Source organism: Scheffersomyces coipomensis (assembly GCF_036884675.1).
Source record: "Scheffersomyces coipomensis strain NRRL Y-17651 chromosome Unknown DFJ63scaffold_3, whole genome shotgun sequence".
NCBI lineage: Eukaryota > Fungi > Ascomycota > Pichiomycetes > Serinales > Debaryomycetaceae > Scheffersomyces > Scheffersomyces coipomensis.
The window spans coordinates 1,729,392-1,749,854 of record NW_027042894.1 but is presented as its reverse complement, the minus strand read 5'-3'; the positions used below and the strand labels follow the sequence as shown (position 1 = coordinate 1,749,854).

Below are 20,463 nucleotides of genomic sequence, written 5' to 3'. Positions count from 1 at the left end.
AGCTACTTACGTACATTTTTATTTTATTTACCCTATCTATTTATATCTACTGTGATTTCAATTTCATTTCTAGACCCACTAAGATCTAACGTATGGATTTCTTCTTTTATGATTTTATTTATTTGAAAACGAAGTCTCGATTCTTCATCCACATCAGCTCCTTTCATAGTGATTCGTACACCTACTACAAATAATTCATAATTAAATTTAGTCACAAATAACGAATCGATTGAATATGTGAATTTGTAAGCATCCAGGGATAATATTCTATCTGTAACCACTGATTTAAGCACACGATAATCGTAATCAGAATAGGGATATGAACATAATAATATCCCACCTAATGATTTAACAAGCTTCCAACCAGTGTAACTTAACATGGAAGCAACCACCAACGTGGCTAATTCATTAAGATCAAATGATACTGCTTCCAAGGCACCATCTGGGACCAAAGGTGATATGAATAAATAAAGTGAATAGCAAAGGGTTAGGAAATGAGTTGGATTTTTGGTCCATATTCTGAGATATTTATATAATTTGGAATTGGTATTTTTATCATATTTTTCTTCGATTGAAATACTACTTTTAGATGTATTTATATCATCTGATGATGATATCATATCATTAATTTTATCGTAGGCTAGTATATAACTTGAACTGATAAGTGTGATTCCAATCACAGCTATTAACGTGAAATTATAAACAAACCAATTCACTTCACTACCATGATCACCATGGACATGATGTGACAGATGTTCAACTGTTTCGGGATCATCAACCACCAATAATGCCATGAATTCTTCAATAAAATGACTTAAAAGATCAAATCCAACCATTATAAGGGATGAACTTAATGCAAACCCAGCTAATACTTCGACTCTACCTAATCCAAAGGGATAAGTTATTGATGATTTATTCCATACTTCGAAATTTGACATGATATCAACAAATACAATAACTGAGGATCCAAGTGAATCATAAAATATAAGATGAGCTAATGTTGATAATGATGATAATTTATATCTGAATCCAATAATGAATACCACCAAGGCAGTTACGAAATGAAATAATGACCAGATTAATCTTAATTTTTGATTACCTTTAATATATGCTATTGATTCTTTGAATGTAGGTATAGGATACAGATCAGGAATAGTTACTGCATCACTTGTGAATGCTGGAGGAGGTTCTTGGAATAAGTTCATGGAAACAGAAGATGTCTTATATCTATGACCTTTTCTTTGGGCTGGTTTTGACAGAATCGAATGAGATGACCCATTTGGATTCAAAAACATTTCTTGAGGCTTGAAATTAAATGGTTGTGCTTTAGTTGGTGATCCTGAACGTCTGACTGGAGACTTGGATCGTACCAGTCGCCCAGCTCTGGTTGGTGATGATGATCTTGATGGTGATTTTGATAAATATGATTGCAGACCATTAGCCAGCAATGACGTACGATAATCAGTAACATTTATGACAGGTGATAATGGCATATGATCATCCTCTGATATAGTATAATGATTAGTATCCATGGTAAACATACCTGATTTTGGTCTTGGACGAGAATTATACATAGGTTGGGGAGCTGGAGATCCATTAATAGATGAATTGGAGTATCTTCTGAAATGATAATTTGTAGCAACTTGGGCTGGACTTAATAAACCACCATTATTAGTATTACTCCCCACAGGTGACATTGGAGTAAAACCATTATTCAAATAAGGGGACTGATTCCCTGACAATGAATCAGATGAGAAATTAGCACTAGCCAAGTTCCTAAGGTCAGAACCTCCTTTCTTTCCATCGGGCATTAACAATGGTATACCATTTCCCATGGCTTTGTTAGACGGTACATCCAACACAGTAGATACAATAGGGGCACCCGACAAAGCCATATTATCGTCTATTTCTTCGTTATCTGATACGTCGCTAAGAGCAACGTTTGCATATGTTTCTTCCCCTTCAGACATTACTTTGATTCCAATCCATAACCGTTAAAGTCAGTTTAACCGTTTCGAGTTAAATTGAATTTTTTTTTTCTGGTTTTAATAACAACGCGCAACAAGAATTTATTTAGACGCAAAAAAGTGCAACATGTATTTGAAATTTACTATGTAGATAGAGTTCAAGGAAGAGTTTAAGCTGGATTTTCTTTGGTGGTGTAGGCATCAAACAATTGTAGATTGATACATCCATCATTCAATGATGAACTGGAATCTTCTAGGATTTCAAAACTACGAAGCTTGAAATCTCGTTTAGATTTTACTGTAGTTGGGGTAGACCCTAATATACCAAATGCATTGGATAAACTAACCGATTCTGTTCTGGAAGATACAAGCATCAAGTTACGATCATTGAAACTATGGATATCACCTCCACATTGTAATTCATCTTCATCAAGAGTTAACACACTTTCAATCTTGGCCTCATCGATATACAGTTCCAATGGATTATTGGCATTTGGTTCAGGTAAATTGAATAATGAAGCAACTTGGGAAATGTTGGATATAGAAGATGGATTGAAAGCTGAAGAATTATCACCTGAAATCTTAGTTTGATCATCAGCTGGTGGACTTCCTTGTGCCCCACCACCTACGAAATCTGGTGATGTGGGCTCAACCACTGCATTATCACCTAACAGATTGATTTCTTGGGTAATGGATAACTTCATAAGAAGTAATAAATCATATAGAAGAATCCTTAACTTTTCATTAACATCAGATAAGAATTTAGAATTCAACAAAGCAATCAAGTTTTTAATAAATGTGAATTGATCGCCATCATATACAATAATAGCATTTGTTAAAGTAATCTTGTGAATAATCAACATTCTCAAGAATACTGATATAGTATTACTGATATCTTCTTCAAAAACAAACAATTCTTCTGCATTAACCAATTCTAACAATTTAACTAGGAATCGAGAAAGATCAGTAAAGAAATCATGCAGTGATTCAACTATACTTGTTGAAGATGCTGAGAATTTCTTAAAAAAATCATTAAACACTGGAAGTAAATTAACCGTTTCTAAAATATTACTTAAATCAACCGCTTTATTCAGTGAAATAGCATCTTCAGAAGGAAGAAACTTAGTTCCTCTTAAAAACATCGTCTCCAATATCTCTAAAATACAGACTTTATCATCCCAAACCATGAAATTTAAACATTCTCCAATGTAAGAATTGTATGAAGAAAATGTGAAATTAAGATTTTGGACAAACGATTCCACTATAAAGCTTAAACTTTGCTTTTGTTCAACCTTATTAACTCGGGATATTTCTTGTTGACATATGACTCTTAATAATAGTTGATATATAGGCATGTTAAATTCATCAACTTCACTAGATACATTTTTGAAATCTTTTAAACACTTCACAAAATCAGTTGATGGTCTTATAAGTGATGAATTGAGAATGAAGATAGCATCATCGAATTGTAACTTTGATATGAATTCATCTAAGATTAATCTTGTCGAAGTGACCAACACTTGATTGAAATATTTTAAAATATCAGTCTTAAGTTCTAAGAACGTCTCATTTTCAGATATAGGTCCTTCTAACCTATTCAAGCTTCGAAGTATATAATGATGAAATGAAGCACTAGAACGATCTCTATATCCAAGTCGGATTACCTTAAGCAATAAAGTTTGATTACTACTAAATGATTCCACAGAATCATGAAGCAAAACATCTAATACTACCCTAGATACCCTTTCAGGAACTTTATCTTTAACATTATCAAGAATACTCATCAAATCAGTAACCTTGATGACTTCATAAATAATCAACTTCTTATAAAAGTGACAGATATCTGGGATTTCCTTATCATCAAGCATCAAGCTTTCAATATAACTAGTAAGCTCTAGATTGAAACTAGAAAACATTTCAAATCCCAAACTATTTCTTAAATTAACCAAGAGCTTAATGCTTTGTACGTCAACTTCTTCAGATCCAGTCTTACCAGAAGACCATAAATTTTCAATTAAAGTAAAAGCTGCTTTCTTTAACGAAAGAGGACTAGTAATGTCAACATTCAATTTTAAAGAACCCAACAATTCTTTTACCTCAGTTACATCCATAGGACGGAATTTATTCTGAAGAAGAGAATCCAAATCCGATCTGAAATCACCAGGTGTGTATTTATCACTACCACCTTTACCATTACCTAACTCATGTGTATTGATTTTCATAGGCGAGTCAATCAGATCCTTTTCAAAAATGTTTGCAAAAGCTTTCTTCTTATTCATTTGATTTTGTCCAACTTCATTCTGTAAGGTTTTATCAAATACACCATCCACGAATGTCCAAACTTGATCAAATCTAAAATAATCAAACTCTCGGGATTGGAAATCTTTATAAGTCTGTATTACCAATTTAAATAAATCGTAGCAAGTGGAATCAGATGTATTGTGAGTGTTACCAGCCACGAACTTAAGCAATTTAAAATGTCTAATGAGGAGTCTTGAGATCAAGTAAAGGGAATCAAGGTACAAAATAATCACCCCTCCTTCATTTTTCAATAGGAACTTAACCACTATCTTAAAGAAGACGGTTAAATTATCACAGTTGGAATAAAAGTCGTATAAGTTGGCAATGACAAGTGGTGTGATATGCACAAGTTTAGGTGAATTCAAAATAGTTGTTTTCAATTCATTTGTAATCCAGTTGACTAATAAGAATTTTATTCCCACGTTCAACCCAGTAACATAAGTTAAACTCTCAGTAAAATCTGGTGATGGATCATTACTGGCAACCTTTTCTAAGATATTATATTTCAAAATATCTTTCCCTTTCTCGAATTTTTCCTTCAAATCAGATGGCGATGACGATAATTTCTTCAAGATACTATCAAATTGCCTATTGTTAATGATAGGTAAATTTTGAAGGATCGATAAATGAGTTTCAACCAATGGATTGTAATCATCAGCCATAATGTTTTCATCAGCTCCAGGTGATAAATAAAAGATACCAGAAGCAATGAATTTTCTCAAATACGATCCAATGGAAATAACCTTCAATTGACAAAGTTCATTAATCAACACATATAATTTATATTTGTCAATCTTAGCCATATCATTCTCAGCAATATAATAAATGATCTCAAGAAGTTCATTTTCAAATTCAGCTTTTGGATTACCTTTTGCTTTTGGATTCAATCCCGAAAATACCTTTCTCTTTAAAAAGTTACAGATTACCAATATACCTTCACTTGATTCTCTTTCTGACCGAAATCTAGTAATACACCAATATACTACTACACGTAAATTTATCTTCCAATTATTAGCTTTTGTGACGGTGGAACCTGAAATAGGTTTCAAAATATTGGCGAGATTATTATTTAATTTCAATAAATCTAATTGATTTATGATTTGAAAAACATCGTCTGAATTTCTATTAATAACCACCAGTTCTTCATCGAGGATTCCTGCAACTGGTATTGGTGAAACTATAGTTTGAGGTCCAAGTAATGAACTACGCCTTTCATGAGATGGAACTGATAAAGGTGCAGAAGGCACATTCTTCATACTTAATATTAAACTCTCATTTCTAAACTTCACAAGTTCAAGTTGCTTCAGTACGTCAGCTTCTTCTTCTCCACTGTTTTGAGTTCCTTCAAGTAATATCTTGAATAACACCCCATTGATCAAAATCCAATAGTTGGGTATAATAAACATATTGGTGTTAAATTTGAATAAATAATTTACGGTATCACCTATCATGGTCATTATACTTTGCTTTAATCCCGAAGGGAGTATTGACCTAGGAGTGGTTGTTGATGTAGTTTGTTTGCCTGCAATTGTGTCTATGAAATAATAATTCAAAAGTAATGATTCACTCAATTCTTTACACAAATAATCAAGCTTTAATATATCTTTCCAAAATACTTTTATCAAGGTTAACGCAACTAGCCTTTGACCATAATTCAAATCAACCTCATCCATCCAACTTTCGACTGCTACATCCTCTCCATCATTTGTAGATAAAGATAACAACTCTGATATATGCATAGGTTCTAGTGGAAGTCCTTCCTTTAAGAATTTAATAATCAAAGAAAGGAAAAGGTTTTTATCAAGCAAACATTCAATATACAATGATTCAACCAATGTTAGTAAATATCTCAATCTGATCATGTAATTTCCTTTTCTTTCTGGAGTTGAAAAGTTTGTTATTTCTTTGGAAAATCTGTAAACGTAATCACTAACCTGCTGCGTCCATTCTTGTAACCAATGATCTTCAAATTTCTCTAGACTTGACGCTTCTGATGTATGCAGCACTGTACCAGCGAACGATAATCTTGCTTGATGCTTTCTTCTTAATGCAATAAGTTCCCCATATAGCACACATTTGGTGAACCATAGAGCTCTGTTTATAGGTACTGTCTTGGTACATACAGCATCGACCAATATTTTATTTCTAATACCATGCGGAATTTTTTCACCAATTTTCTGGAATGGAATTTCTGGATTAGCTAAATCACGAAGCCATGCTTCTTTCTTTGAAGCTGTTAATGTCACTCTGGGAGGGATTTTAAACTTATTTGAATTGTATTTGATCTTATTAATGACCTCATTTCTAGCTTTAAACGAGTTCGTTAAATGTTGGGACAACTCTTTTAATACTTCATTACAATTCTCAGTTGAAGTGAAAACTGTAGCTTGAATCAACGTTCTTGCTGAATAATATTCATTGGCCACCATTGGAGCTTCAAAATAACCTTTATTCAAGTATGATGTATTGTTCAATTTCAGAGTCTCTTGTTCTCTCTTATCATTCGATAAATTAGTATGATCTTTCCATGGTTTGAAGTCAGGAAAAGTAGCTTGAAAATTAGATTTGATGGATGGATCATTGTATGTTTCGGCTTGACCATCAACATCATTCAATGGATATAATGGTGCATCTGGTCTTTCCATCAGGAATTTCTGAGCTAGTAGTTCATCTTTAGTAGTGGTTCCAAACGTAGATCTGTTGTGAGACGACAACAAACTATTTCTACTTCGAGGTTTTGACATATTGACTATCTATTGACTTGCACCAGCTATAACTATCATAAATAGAACTATAACTTATGGTCAATAATCAATGCTCTTCACTATTGCTGATGGACCATATTCAAAGTGACCTCCACTCGAAAATTCAATATCGGTTATATTTTTGCGATCAATTAAATTTCGGCCACATGATACAAAATAATACAAAATACAAAAATCTTTTATTTTTACATTATCTATATATCATAAAACGTTCAGATATAACATACAAATCCTTACAGAAAACTCACCAATCATCATCGTCTTCTTCTTCATCGCTATCGTCTCTAGTGGCACCTTGTCTCTTTTTCAACGCATCAGCTAATGAACCAGCTAATGTGGTTTCTTCTTGTTGTTTGGCTCTTAAAGCATCAGCTAAACCATTACTTAAACTTCCATTTTGAGCAGCAGGTTGGACTGGGGTTGGGGACACAGATACAGGTTGTTGTTGTTGAACTCTGGCTTGTGGTTGTAGAGCTTGAGGTGCTGGTGGGGGAGTAGGCACTTGAGAAACTCCACCAAATAAACTGGCAGGTGGTTCACATTTTTGTAAATAATCAATAGGAGACCATCCTTCAGACTTTTCGTCTAATGTCTTAACAAGACCCCATTTACCATTTATATCAGCAATGTAATAGACAGTATCCTTTGCAAGAGCGAAAGTTCCAGAAACAGATCCATCATAATCATACATGGCTTTATAAGTAGGGAATTTTGGTTTTGGTGGGGCTGTGAATGCTGCTGGAGGTGGTGGAGGAGGAGGAGCTGTCTTTCTCACTGGTGGTGATGGAGCTGATTTCTTGACTCTAATTGTAGCTGCTGGTTGTGCCTGAGCAACTGGTTGTTGCTGCTGTAAAACAGGAGCCGGAGGAGGGGCTTTTCTTTGAACAGGTTGAGCGACTTGGACTGGAGCTTGAGCGACTGGTTGATATGATTGCTGCTGTTGAACCACTGGGTTTGGATAAGAACGAGCATTAGCTTGAGCAGCAGGTACATAATCTCTAACAGACTTTTTGTTAGCTCCTCTATTATAATATTTTGAATAGTCAATTTTACCAGGTTGACCCCTTGGTCTCTTTGGATTCTTACTACTACCTGGTAAACCTGGTCTTACGGAGATAGTACCCGACTTATAAACATCACCATAGGCTGGAACTTCAGCTGCATTACTTGACACAAATTTCACAGTATGATATTTTCCTGGCTTCTTTTGATATTGAACTGTTGGTCCTATATTAATAGTTAAACCAGCATTAAGTTTCTTTAAATGAGTAATCAATTCAGTTTTAAAGTCAAGACAAATGAAGATATCAGGCAAAGTTGGTGTTGGAGTATGCAATGAAATAGCTACCCAGCCATCAGCATAAGAAGATAATCCAACATAATTAATTCCTCCAATTGGAATAGAGTATTCCCTATGTATTTGTAATTTTCTTTCAATTAAAGTTTCAGCAACAACATAAAGATTAGCACTAGTCAAAATGAATATTCTAGGTAATCTCTTTGAAGATCTACCAAATTTGGCTTGAAGAATCTCACCACGAGCGGAAAAGATAACTTTTTCACTAATACCAGCTTGACTAAGAATAAATCTTCCTTGACCTGAAGTTTGATTACAACCCAAATAATCTCCCATGAATGCACGTGAACCTAACATGGACATTCTACGACGTTCTTTTCTTCCTTGTAATAAACCATTACCATAATCACGTAAAATTTCAAATTCATTACCGTGCTTTTTCATTCTCCAAGCTCTTTGCATAGTCTTAGCAGCATCTTCTTGTCTCTTAAGATGTCTTCTCCAAGCTCTTTGAATTCTGGCAGCCATATTATGCCAATATTTATCTCTCATATCTTCCAAACCGAACAATGTTTCTGGAGTCTTAATAAAAACTTTAGTAGTACCTAATTGATATTCAGTAGCTGGAATATGACAAGCTCTTAAGATTTCTCTAACGGCTGAAATATCATCACCACGCCATATATAATCACCGGCATAACCAGTTGCTGATGATAATAAGTAGAATCTTTGCACGAATTTATCAAATGTGGTACGATAAGCAAAACCAGCTCTTCTAATACGAACATTTTCTTTCAAACCTAAATATTTAATTTGATGTAATACTTGTTGGTTATCATAATCCTTTGGACGTTTTGTTTGATTTGGTTTAATGGTTCTGATGTATGATGGTTGACATTTTGATAAAGTATCAACTAATAAATTGGCACTTGTTTTAATTTTATCTGAAGCAGTTTGCAGTTTCTTGGCATCCGAAGCAGCAGCAAGTAATTCAGGAGGGAATAAAGTATTATTGACAAATGGATTCTTGGAAGTTGATAATAATTCCAATAAATCTTTCAATAAAGCATCTTTATTCTTATCTGTCATACCAGCAACATCATAAGTGACATCACCAGCATAATGTTTAATAATAAATTTACCTCTACGATCTTCGAAATGACGATTACTGGCACCAACCATACTTAATCTTTGAGCAAACACTTGATCTGCAGCTTCAGAATCAGCATGAGCAGTCTTAATAGAATCATTCAAAGCAGCAAATAAACCTGGTTGTGGTCTGGTAGCTTCAATCAAATCACAAACGACTTTATTGTTGAAATAATCAATCGGAGTCCATTTAATTTGTTCTTGAACATATTCATCTTGTTCAGCTTTTAAAGTTAATTGAATAAAAATTTGTTGTAATTTTTCATTAACATAATTAATACAAATTTGTTCAAATGAATTATGTTCGAAAATTTCAAAACCATAAATATCTAAAATACCAATTGACTTTGAAGATGTTTGAACACCCTTTAATGAAACATTAACTCTTTGAACAATCCATTCGAATAAGTTATTATAAATACCTTTTGCTAATGAATCTCTTACTGATGTTGCTTGAACAATATTCAAGGGCACATGATAGATAGAACCTCTCTTCATACCATGGGATGTTTGAACCACTCTTTCAATAATAGATTTCTTTAATAGCTCAGGATCAACATCTAATAAGTATGCCACAAATTGGGTCACACTATCATCTCTTATAGCAGCATTACCACTTTCATCTTCTACGAATGATATATTACCAATCCATAAGATCAGGGCCAACATTCTAAAGATATTATCTTGTTCTTGTTGAGCCAAACCAATAATTTTCATGGCATTTAAAGTATCTTGGAAATCCTTAGCATCATCCATACCATCAACATTAATACATTTAGCAGCTGAAGTATAAATATATGATTCTGGACCTTGAATACCAAATTGTTGTTTATATTGAGAAGGACAATTTTTAGTGAATTGATAAAAGATATGGAAATTACGTTCATTGGTGATTTGAGATACCACTCTTTGTTTTTCCAATAAGTAATTGGTAATATGACCTGCAATAGGTTGATAAGTACCTTCACTGAATTGGATTTCAAGATATTTACCATGTCTTGATGAATTATTATTCCTTAATGTTTTAGCACAACCGAATGATTCTAATAATGGATTAGTAGCTAATACCATATCTTTAATCTTCGATATTTCAGCATTATTAGTATCAACAGAGACATTAGCAATATATTGCATAATTTGTTTGGCAGCTTCAGTTTTCCCAGCACCAGATTCACCAGAAATAATCACACATTGATTCTCACCATATGACTTTAAATGATAATACATTGCTTCAGCAATAGCAAACACATGAGGAGGAACTTCTAATCTATTTCTACCTCTATACTTATTCAAAGTCTCTGCGGTATAGATACCTAAATCTTGAAAGGGGTTAACTGAAATCAACACATGTCCGATATAAGTATAGATAGTATCGTTCATAAATCTCTTGTTCAAGTTATTATTGATTTCATCATCAGTGATTTTCGACAATAAAGTCAAGTCCGATACACCCACTTCCTTCTTTTTATGGAGATCAAACTCTGCTTTCTTGATACCAGATTTCGCAGGAGCTTGTTGCTGTTTGGTCTTGGTACGACCACCTCTTTTGACAATAGCCATCGTTAACTTCTAGTGGATCTGTGATATGATGATTCTAGAGATTGATGACTCTTCGACAAGTACAATTGAAAACGATCTAAATAATCAATCAATCAATCAATTGATAATTTGAACGTTTTTCTCATTTCTTTCCTGTTTGTCAGTCCTCACTCCTATCAGATCCAAACCAGGCTGTAAACGGTCATTTGAGGGCGTGCGAAAGACCAAAAATACTTCACCACAATAATTGCCTTTTGTGGTCCGCAGTGGTAATAATATTGCAACTATAATTTACAGCTACTATTGTTGTTGCTCTAAGTTAACATGTCTGTTTGTTCTCTTATTGTTGTCTTTGATTAATACAGATGGATCTTTGTATGTGCATAACATGGTAATACAAGTACACAATAATGTTGCGTACAATTTGTCATTTTACAATATTGCCTACTGTAATTTGCTTGTTCTGAAAAGTAAGATAACAAATAAAGTTTACATTGTTTACAAATAGAAAAAAGGACAAGTGTAGATACTAAAAGAAGAGCAATTCGAATTCAACTAATTTGAGAAATTAGTTAAATAAGTCGGTCACAGAAAATATGAATATAGTTCGATATACCCGGAAAGAAATTAACCTCAATTAACCTAATAGAGGTATCTAAACACAATTTTTCAATTTTATCAAACGGTTGAACTTCTTGGTTCAATTACAAATATCTGGGAGGTGTCAAATTTAAATTCAATGCAATTCAAATCCTCAAAGAGTTCTAAGGGAGGAATCTTAAAATTTTCAGGCTCTTGACCAGTGACAATTTGAAAGATATACAATTTGAAGTTGAAATATCCCATTCGTTTGATATAATTAGCCTTCGATAATAAATCAATCATTGAACTTCCATCATCATGGATTCCAAGCTTGAATTGTAGAGTAATTGTTAAAGGCTGCAAAGGGTTCTTAAACTTATGAGCATTATCGAAGAAGAACTGCAGAGAATCTTCATAGTTCATAATTTCATTATCATTATGATATAAAATTTGTCCAATAGTAGGAATATCAGGAATCATAATATTGTCAAAGTCATCATTCAAAGTTGTATCTACAAGTAGCACTAAATTTGAAATTCCATTTAATTTATCAGGTAAGGGATCGAAATTAACCATGCTTATGTTTCGGATAAAAGCTTCTGTGACAACTTCATCCAAGTCATGATTTACTAATTCTTCTGTCATTATGTGATGTTTAGATTTATGTTCTACAATAAATTCTACAAGAAAATCGTATTGTCAACTATTTATTCTAAATGATTATTTAGCATAACATATTTCGCAACCATTTTATTGTTAGTTAAATAATTTTTTGGTGCAATAGGTGTAATCGAAAACCACAATTAGATTGGATTAAGAAGCTATAATCTAAAAAGTTCAATATATATTTCAATATGTATTTATTCAATGAGTGAATACTTTTTATTCTACATCATCAAAATCAACAATTTTAGTATAATTCAAAAGATGAAAACGAAGTTGATTATTCTTCGAAGCAGTTTGATGTTCGGGTAAGAAAGGAACTTCAATTAGATCAATCAGATATAACTTAGATATCTCTCTTAATTTTTCAAGTGAATCTTGGGCAATTTCTGAAGGCCATTCTGCATTACACAGATAGTAGATTGTTTTAGTAGTGACAGGTAATTCATCCGTTTTTGCCCAATCAAAATAATACTCTATTGCTGTTCCATAGAGGTGTATTTCTTTAGCCAGCCATAACAAACCGACCATATGAGCAGTATCCAAGGGGTTTTCAAACCCTACAAGAAAAACATTGTTAAAATATAAGAAAGTTTTGACGAAAAGGGGTCCCGATTGAAAGTCTCGTAAAATTAAGTTCTTCTGCTTGTCCTTTCGTTTGTTTTTTAATAAGAACAGTGAAAAATTATGACTACTAACAAGATCGTAACATTCAAAACCAACATTAACCAACTTTGGAAATACAAGATCCACATAACTTTTACCCAACAATCTAACTTTTTGGCCCAAGTGTAATTCTTCAAGATCTTCTCCTAACCAAGAAATTGAGATTGGTATATGATGGTCAACGTTCTTGTGATAAGCAATAGCTTGTTCTGTTCTTGATTTAAATGGAACTCGTGGAATAAGATCAGTATCAAATCTGAAGCTAATACAATTCAAATCTTTGAAAAGTTCCAATGGAGGCATTTTGAAACTATCGGGTGTTTGATGAGTTACAACTTTAAAGATATGGATTTTAAATTTGAAATTACCCTTTGATTTGATACCATTTGCCTTCAATAATAAATCATTCATAGAACTTCCATCATCTTGAAGTCCAAGTTTAAATTTTAAAGTAATATTCAATGGGTTGTTAAATTTGTGAGCATTATCAAAGAAACATTTCAAGGAATCTTCATAAGTCAAAGCATTATTGTGATATAACACTTGTCCCACCGTTGCAATATCAGGAATCAAAAGACTTTCTAACTCATCGTTTGAGGTTGTATCAACAAGAAGAACCAAATCTGAAATGTCTTTAAGATTTTCAGGTTGAAGGCTTTGGTCTGCCTTCTGAGGGTCTTGACTAGAATGAGCTTTTGCAAGTTCAGCAGAGTTTTTTCCAGAGGGTAAGTTTTCTTCGTTCATTATGCTTATGTTACTAGTGTAATAAAATCTTAAAAATGTTATGAATTATCCTCTATTTATACTAAGTGTGAATAGAGCATAACAAGTATAAAAAAAGTATACAGCATATTAAGAATTATATAAAAAGAATGTTGTATATTATTTCCATACTTTTTCTAGGGTAACTTCAATTATCTTTTATTTATCTGAAGCATAAAATAATTATACGAAGACAGTATTATTGTTATTTCCTTACTTTTTTATATATTATTTCCTATTTAGTCGACGCAAAACATTTCCCAAAATGGATTTAGGTTTTGTCTTAAGAAGGTGCGAAAGCCGTTCCCCGATTTTAGATCCTTCTTCTCTCTCCTTCGTATAATCTATTTTTTATCAGTCGTTTACAATTATTTTTGAATTGTCGTGTTTTGTTCAAGAAAATTCAATTGATCAATTTTTAGTTGTAGATCACAGATCCCTTAATAACTACTACCAATCCTAAGAAGGTAAGATCCAAGACAAACTTTAACCAATCCATCTATAAAGTTATAGATTGTAGTAAATGGTCAAGATCGTTACAAGCACTAGTTTAGATCATTTATGTAGAAACATAAGAGATATAGTAACTCCAAAATTCTGGCTACCTTTTAATGAAAGATGTAAAAAGCGTCCTTTAATATCAATAAATCTTCATTTTAAATGGATTAATAGGTATCTCGATACATTCTATATATATAGAGCCTAATAGATGACTACACAAACTAAGCTGCAATGATAATTGTTTGTATTACAGTTAGTATCTCTCAAGAATAACACAAATTCTTAAACATAAATATAAATTGATAATATTATTAATTAGGCCAGTTTTAATTAAAGAAAATAAATAATAATTATAGATTGCATGAGATCTATTGTTCAAGCTTTGGTAAAGTTTCGACATAATAAGCAGTATCTTGAGCTCTTCTTCTACCTGCCACATAAGTCATCATTTCTGAGTAAGTTTGGGGAATAACAGCACTATAACCTGGCTTTTTACCTCCATAAGAATCTTTAGGAACAAAGAATGAATAAATAAATGTACCTGATTCTTTATCTATACCAGAATCAATATCTTTAATTGAAGTATCTACTTTAACTTGGATCAATGTACCTTGTTCCGAAAGAAAAGCATCAGCATTTTTAGAAATTTTATTGGTAGCAGGTAATCTAAAATTAAAAGGAGAATCAGCATCAACATCTTCAGGACCATCATGAATATGTTCAGTATAACTAACAGTGGCTTCCATAGAACAGACCGAACCTACTGGAACTGGAGCTTTGAATGTAGTTGAATCTAATGATACAAATCTAGGACCACTTGATGAAAAACCAGCTGCACAACAGTAGGCCAACTCGAATGACTGGCGTAATAAATAACCGCCGAATATCATGTAGGAGTGTCTATTTCTATATTGTGGTTGCATGAAAATGGTGGATGAAATTGAAGTATCTTTCATGAAACTAACACCTTTAGGTCTTTCGGTACCAACAAAACTTTTAGATGATCTCCACATATCATAAATTAATCTATTTTCTTCATCAGTTGGTTCAACTTCAGATGATTTCTTTCCTGCAAGTTTCTTTTTAGCATTATGAGATTCAGCTCTTCTATAATCTAACCATTCTTGTTCTTGAACTGGTAATAATCTATTAATGGCAAATGATTTATGAGTTAAAGGATTACGAGCGACAAAAGTGAAATTAGCAGTTAAGAAGATATTTTCTTTTGGTAAGGAAGCTTCAGTTATATTTTCAGGTATAGAATCTTCAAAAGCATAACCTCTAACTGTAATTTCCATTGATGATCTACCTGTCCAAGTCACCGATCCAGCTAAAACGAAATTATAATGATTAATTTCATCAACTTTCTTAACCATATAAATTCTATCCACACTAGCAGTAACATTAACTGGTTCAGCAGGTGAACAATGTCTGTAAGCAATTCTACCGGCTAAAGCATCTAAATCTTGAAACAATTGACCTGCTCTTAATCTTCCATAAGCATTAATATAAGCATCACATAACCATTTATCTTCTTTGAATGGGAGGGTTAAATAAGTGAATGAATCAGCTCTTGTTTTATCACCTATTTCAGTAGTTTTTGGATTGACGTAACTATAACTATCAAGAATCTTACCTTCTTTTAATTGTTTTTCACGTTCATTTAAGGCATCAACCCAAGTAGCTTTATTGGGCAGTCTTTGGATATCTCTTAAATCAGCTAATACTGTAGCTGCAGCATCAGCCGCATCTGACGCATCATCAGATCCAGCTGAATCATATCTATGAAAATTAGCTTGATTAGTTGAATTGAATCTAGTAAGGTTAACATTTCTTGATATCGATGATGTTATACGAAGACCATTATAAGGTCTTGATCTTATAATAGTTTTAAGCATGATGATTATTAATATTTACTGACAATTGAAGACGTATGTTTTTCAATTTGAAATTAAAAAGGATGTTTAATGGAAAAATTGAAGATTAGAAACTATATTTATACCATTGGCCCATTTAAAATTTAGAAAAGGAGGGGTTAATCGAAGGATATGAGTTATATTTTTTGTTCTATCGCACATTTGAAATGACTTTTAACACGCTCGTGATCTGCACGTACAATTTCAAGCTAGTTCCGGGCCAGAACATCGCACAAGTCACGCGACAGCTCCGGTCGTTCTAAACACAACAGATGTTTGGTTGAGTTCTTGGAAAGGGATTACCTCCCAACACCCGAGACTATGAATCATCATAACACTTGTGTTTACCAGAGGAGGGGTGAACTTATTTGGTTACGATAGGTTGCCAAAGGAGGGGTGGAAAAACCACATACCCATAAAAACTTCCACATATATATATATCCACTTTTGCAACAATTTCCATTCCCATCCAAAAAAAATTGTTGAACGTATTATCCGTAAATTACCGCGTTGCCCAAATTTTTTTTAACAAAAAGTTAAAAGCCTAATTGTTCCGGGTCAACAGGTATAAACTGTAATAAGATCGATTTAACATGCAAATAAAAGTTAAAATGTAAATGAGCAACTGTAACCTGTATTATGGACAAATATTTCCGAATGTTTGTTCAAGACGGTCCTCATCTGTCCGTTTGCCGTTTTTGTATGGCAGCCTCCAAACTTGAAGGGAGCCAAAGGGAAAGGAAAAAAAAAATAGATTCAAAACTAAAAAAAATCTGATATCAGAAAACTGACGGTCAATTCTAATTAAGTGTATTTAACTCTGTCTTCCTATATCTAATCTAATTCAATATGGCACCAAAGTTATCATCTGTCGCTAAGACTGCTCAATTAGCCGCCTCAGCTTTAAGAAACAACAATGCTGTCACTAGAACCTTGAGACAATCAGGTCAATTCCAAGCTTTAAGAATGATGGATGGTGCTCGTGCTGCCTCTTCTACTGCTGAAAAGAAAACCATTACTGTCAGAGATGCCTTGAACGCCGGTCTTGCTGAAGAATTGGACCGTGATGATGATGTGTTTTTAATGGGTGAAGAAGTTGCTCAATATAATGGTGCTTATAAAGTTTCCAGAGGTTTATTAGATAGATTTGGTGAAAGAAGAGTTATTGATACTCCAATTACTGAAATGGGTTTCACCGGTTTAGCTGTTGGTGCTGCTTTACATGGTTTAAAACCAGTTTTGGAATTTATGACTTTTAATTTCGCTATGCAAGCCATTGATCAAATTGTTAATTCTGCTGCTAAAACTTATTATATGTCTGGTGGTAAACAACCATGTAATATTACTTTCCGTGGTCCAAATGGGGCTGCTGCTGGTGTCGGTGCTCAACATTCTCAATGTTATGCTGCTTGGTATGGTTCAATTCCAGGTTTGAAAGTTGTTTCTCCATATTCTGCTGAAGATTATAAAGGTTTAATTAAAGCTGCTATTAGAGATCCAAATCCAGTTGTTTTCTTAGAAAATGAAATTGCTTATGGTGAAACTTTTGAAATCTCTGAAGAAGCTTTATCATCTGATTTTGTTTTACCAATTGGTAAAGCTAAAGTTGAAATTGAAGGTACTGATATTACTTTAGTTGCTCATTCAAGAACTGTTAAATTCTGTGTTGAAGCTGCTGCTACTTTAGAAAAACAATATGGTGTTAAAGCTGAAGTTATCAATTTAAGATCTATTAAACCATTAGATGTTCCAACCATTGTTGAATCAGTTAAAAAAACTGGTCATTTAGTTACTGCTGAAGCTGGTTTCCCAGCTTTCGGTGTTGGTTCTGAAATTGTTGCTCAAATTATGGAATCTGAAGCTTTCGATTACTTAGATGCTCCAGTTGAAAGAGTCACTGGTTGTGAAGTTCCAACTCCATATGCTCAAGAATTAGAAGATTTTGCTTTCCCAGATGAACCAACTGTGGTTAGAGCTGCTAGAAAAGTCTTAGGTTTATAAATAACTTAACCTATTATCTTTAGCATTCTATCAAACATTTACCCTTTATCATTATCATATTCATCCATCCATCCATCCATCCATCCCTGTGCATTTAAATTAATCCATAGATTTTCATTAATCAAAATCACAAAAATCTTTTATCCATTTCGAGCAATTCAAAACATAATAATAACTTCTAAATTATAATGATTTCATGAATCCAAGGCCCTAATTTATTAGAGATTTTCATTATTATTATATATTTAAATTGTATATATATACACACACTCCGTTCAATAATAAGTTTAAAAAAACATTTGTAATCCTTGATTGTTGTAGTTAATTGTAGTTGTAGTTGCTCCCCCACCTTACACATTTGTGGTGGCCCTGTCTGGTATATTTTTTTTTTTTTTGCGTAGTCGTGTTTTTTTGAAGGATCAAAATCGATAATCAGTAGTTGAAATTTCACACGATCTTTACAGTGTAATTCAGCCATTGACTTCGACTAATAAGGGATTCAACGTATTGTGATATATAGAGAAGTATCGTTGAAAGGATAGCTGTCAGTTGAAACTAACAAATTGAAAAAAATAGTACAGTATGTCACATGATAGTTCTATTCATAAAAGGACCCTATCAGCTGAACCATATTCATCGACAACCAATGAATTAAACTATAGTCATGCTGCATTCGATGAAGTCAATGATGGACTCTTGCCTATGACCCATCATGATTTAAAGGAAAAGGGGAACAACTTCATACCGAGCAGTCTGAACCAACCACCACCAGATTCAAACGCTAAAGATTCAGTGTTAAGACCTATCGATAGACCAGCGTTCTTCGTATTGGTGATATTATATTTATTACAAGGAGTTCCTGTTGGTTTAGCCTTTGGATCAATTCCATTCATTTTAAAGTCTAAATTATCCTATTCTCAAGTGGGTATCTTTTCATTAGCTGCTTATCCATATTCATTAAAATTAATTTGGTCACCTATTGTTGATGCGTTTTATTTCCCCAAGATTGGAAGAAGAAGATCATGGATTATTCCAATTCAAACTATTTCAGGATTAACTTTAATATATCTTGGACTGGGAATTGATATCCTTTTAAATGATCCTCAAAAGAATCTACCCATGATAACTGCTTGTTTCTTTTTATTAGTATTCTTCTGTGCTACTCAAGATATTGCAGTTGATGGTTGGGCTTTAACTTGTCTTTCACCTGATAGTTTATCATATGCTTCAACTGCTCAAACCATTGGTATCAATACCGGTTATTTTTCATCATTCACTATCTTTTTAGCTTTAAGTTCACCTGATTTTGCTAATAAATATTTACGTGATACTCCAATCGATGAAGGATTATTTTCATTAGGCCAATATCTCAGATTCTGGGGGTTCATGTATTTATTAGTGACAGGATTCCTTTATTTCGTTCCAGAAGATCCTGCTCATTTAGCTAAGGTAAATCAAGCTAAATTAGCTAATGAAAAAGTAAAACTTGAACTGGTTTATAATAAAGATAAAGCCATATATGCTGATCTTATTCATGTCTACAGTTCAATGTATAAGGTATTACAATTACCTAATGTTCAAACATTTGTGGTTATTTTATTGATTTCAAAATTAGGATTTCAAGTGAATGAAGCGGCTACCAATTTGAAATTATTAGAAAAAGGATTATCCAAGGAAGATTTGTCTATCACTGTATTAATTGATTTCCCATTTGAAATGATATTTGGTTACTATGCCGGTAGATGGTCATCAGGTAAAGCTCCATTAAGACCTTGGATTTTTGGATTTGCCGGTAGATTAGTGGCAGCAGCTTTTGCTCAATTAGTGGTTTATTTCTTTCCTGAAGATGGTAAAGTTGGAGCATTTTATTTCTGTTTAATTATTTTACAACATTTATTAAGTTCATTCATGTCGACCATTCAATTTGTTTCACTTTGTGCTTTCCATACTAAAATTGCTGATCCTGCTATTGGAGGAACTTATATGACAACTTTAAATACTTTATCAAATTATGGAGGTACATGGCCCAGATTAATTTTATTTTATCTTATTGATAAATTAACCATATCAAATTGTGAATTGAGTGGAGGAGGAACTACTGAAATTACCTCAGAAACAGTTAAAGAACAATGTCTTAAAGCAGGTGGGAAAGTGATAGTATTAAGAGATGGTTATTATTATACAAATGCCATATGTGTAATCCTTGGTGTTATAATCTTAATATGGGTTAAGAAGAAGACAACTTATTTACAAAGTTTACCCAATAGTGCATGGAGAGTCAATAAATAAATAAAATAAAATTCATAGGCTACAAATATAGAATAAACGAATATTCAATCTAGAATTAACTTTTA

The 20,463-nt window shown here is 33.0% G+C and overlaps 8 protein-coding genes across 8 annotated transcripts; 2 read left to right on the top strand and 6 right to left on the bottom strand. All coding sequences in view use genetic code 12, as the record gives it.

The window, feature by feature from the left end:
- Positions 1-32: 32 nt before the first annotated feature.
- Positions 33-1,970, bottom strand: DFJ63DRAFT_312941 (Zn(2+) transporter; the record flags this gene model as incomplete). The annotated part of the gene is made up of 1 exon (XM_064906082.1): positions 33-1,970. The coding sequence occupies one exon, from the start codon at positions 1,968-1,970 to the stop codon at positions 33-35; it is 1,938 nt and encodes a 645-aa protein (XP_064762959.1).
- An 83-nt stretch (positions 1,971-2,053) lies between these two features.
- Positions 2,054-7,186, bottom strand: SRB8 (Srb8p). Its single transcript, XM_064903340.1, has one exon. The coding sequence runs from the start codon at positions 7,010-7,012 to the stop codon at positions 2,138-2,140; it is 4,875 nt and encodes a 1,624-aa protein (XP_064762958.1). The 5' UTR covers positions 7,013-7,186; the 3' UTR covers positions 2,054-2,137.
- A 1-nt stretch (position 7,187) lies between these two features.
- MYO5 (myosin 5) lies at positions 7,188-11,167 on the bottom strand. The gene has a single exon (XM_064903368.1). It carries the CDS (start codon positions 11,037-11,039, stop codon positions 7,278-7,280), a length of 3,762 nt encoding a protein of 1,253 aa, XP_064762957.1. The 5' UTR covers positions 11,040-11,167; the 3' UTR covers positions 7,188-7,277.
- Positions 11,168-11,696: 529 nt separating this feature from the next.
- DFJ63DRAFT_335153 (uncharacterized protein) lies at positions 11,697-12,245 on the bottom strand (the record flags this gene model as incomplete). The annotated part of the gene is made up of 1 exon (XM_064908165.1): positions 11,697-12,245. The coding sequence occupies one exon, from the start codon at positions 12,243-12,245 to the stop codon at positions 11,697-11,699; it is 549 nt and encodes a 182-aa protein (XP_064762956.1).
- A 119-nt stretch (positions 12,246-12,364) lies between these two features.
- On the bottom strand, positions 12,365-14,117 carry DFJ63DRAFT_127335 (uncharacterized protein). The gene has a single exon (XM_064903369.1). It carries the CDS (start codon positions 13,671-13,673, stop codon positions 12,483-12,485), a length of 1,191 nt encoding a protein of 396 aa, XP_064762955.1. The 5' UTR covers positions 13,674-14,117; the 3' UTR covers positions 12,365-12,482.
- Positions 14,118-16,524, bottom strand: DFJ63DRAFT_127336 (uncharacterized protein). The gene has a single exon (XM_064903370.1). The coding sequence runs from the start codon at positions 16,088-16,090 to the stop codon at positions 14,561-14,563; it is 1,530 nt and encodes a 509-aa protein (XP_064762954.1). The 5' UTR covers positions 16,091-16,524; the 3' UTR covers positions 14,118-14,560.
- Positions 16,525-16,957: 433 nt separating this feature from the next.
- Positions 16,958-18,109, top strand: PDB1 (pyruvate dehydrogenase (acetyl-transferring) subunit E1 beta; the record flags this gene model as incomplete). The annotated part of the gene is made up of 1 exon (XM_064904981.1): positions 16,958-18,109. The coding sequence occupies one exon, from the start codon at positions 16,958-16,960 to the stop codon at positions 18,107-18,109; it is 1,152 nt and encodes a 383-aa protein (XP_064762953.1).
- A 291-nt stretch (positions 18,110-18,400) lies between these two features.
- DFJ63DRAFT_127338 (uncharacterized protein) lies at positions 18,401-20,462 on the top strand. The gene has a single exon (XM_064903371.1). It carries the CDS (start codon positions 18,692-18,694, stop codon positions 20,396-20,398), a length of 1,707 nt encoding a protein of 568 aa, XP_064762952.1. The 5' UTR covers positions 18,401-18,691; the 3' UTR covers positions 20,399-20,462.
- The last annotated feature ends 1 nt before the right edge of the window (position 20,463 follows it).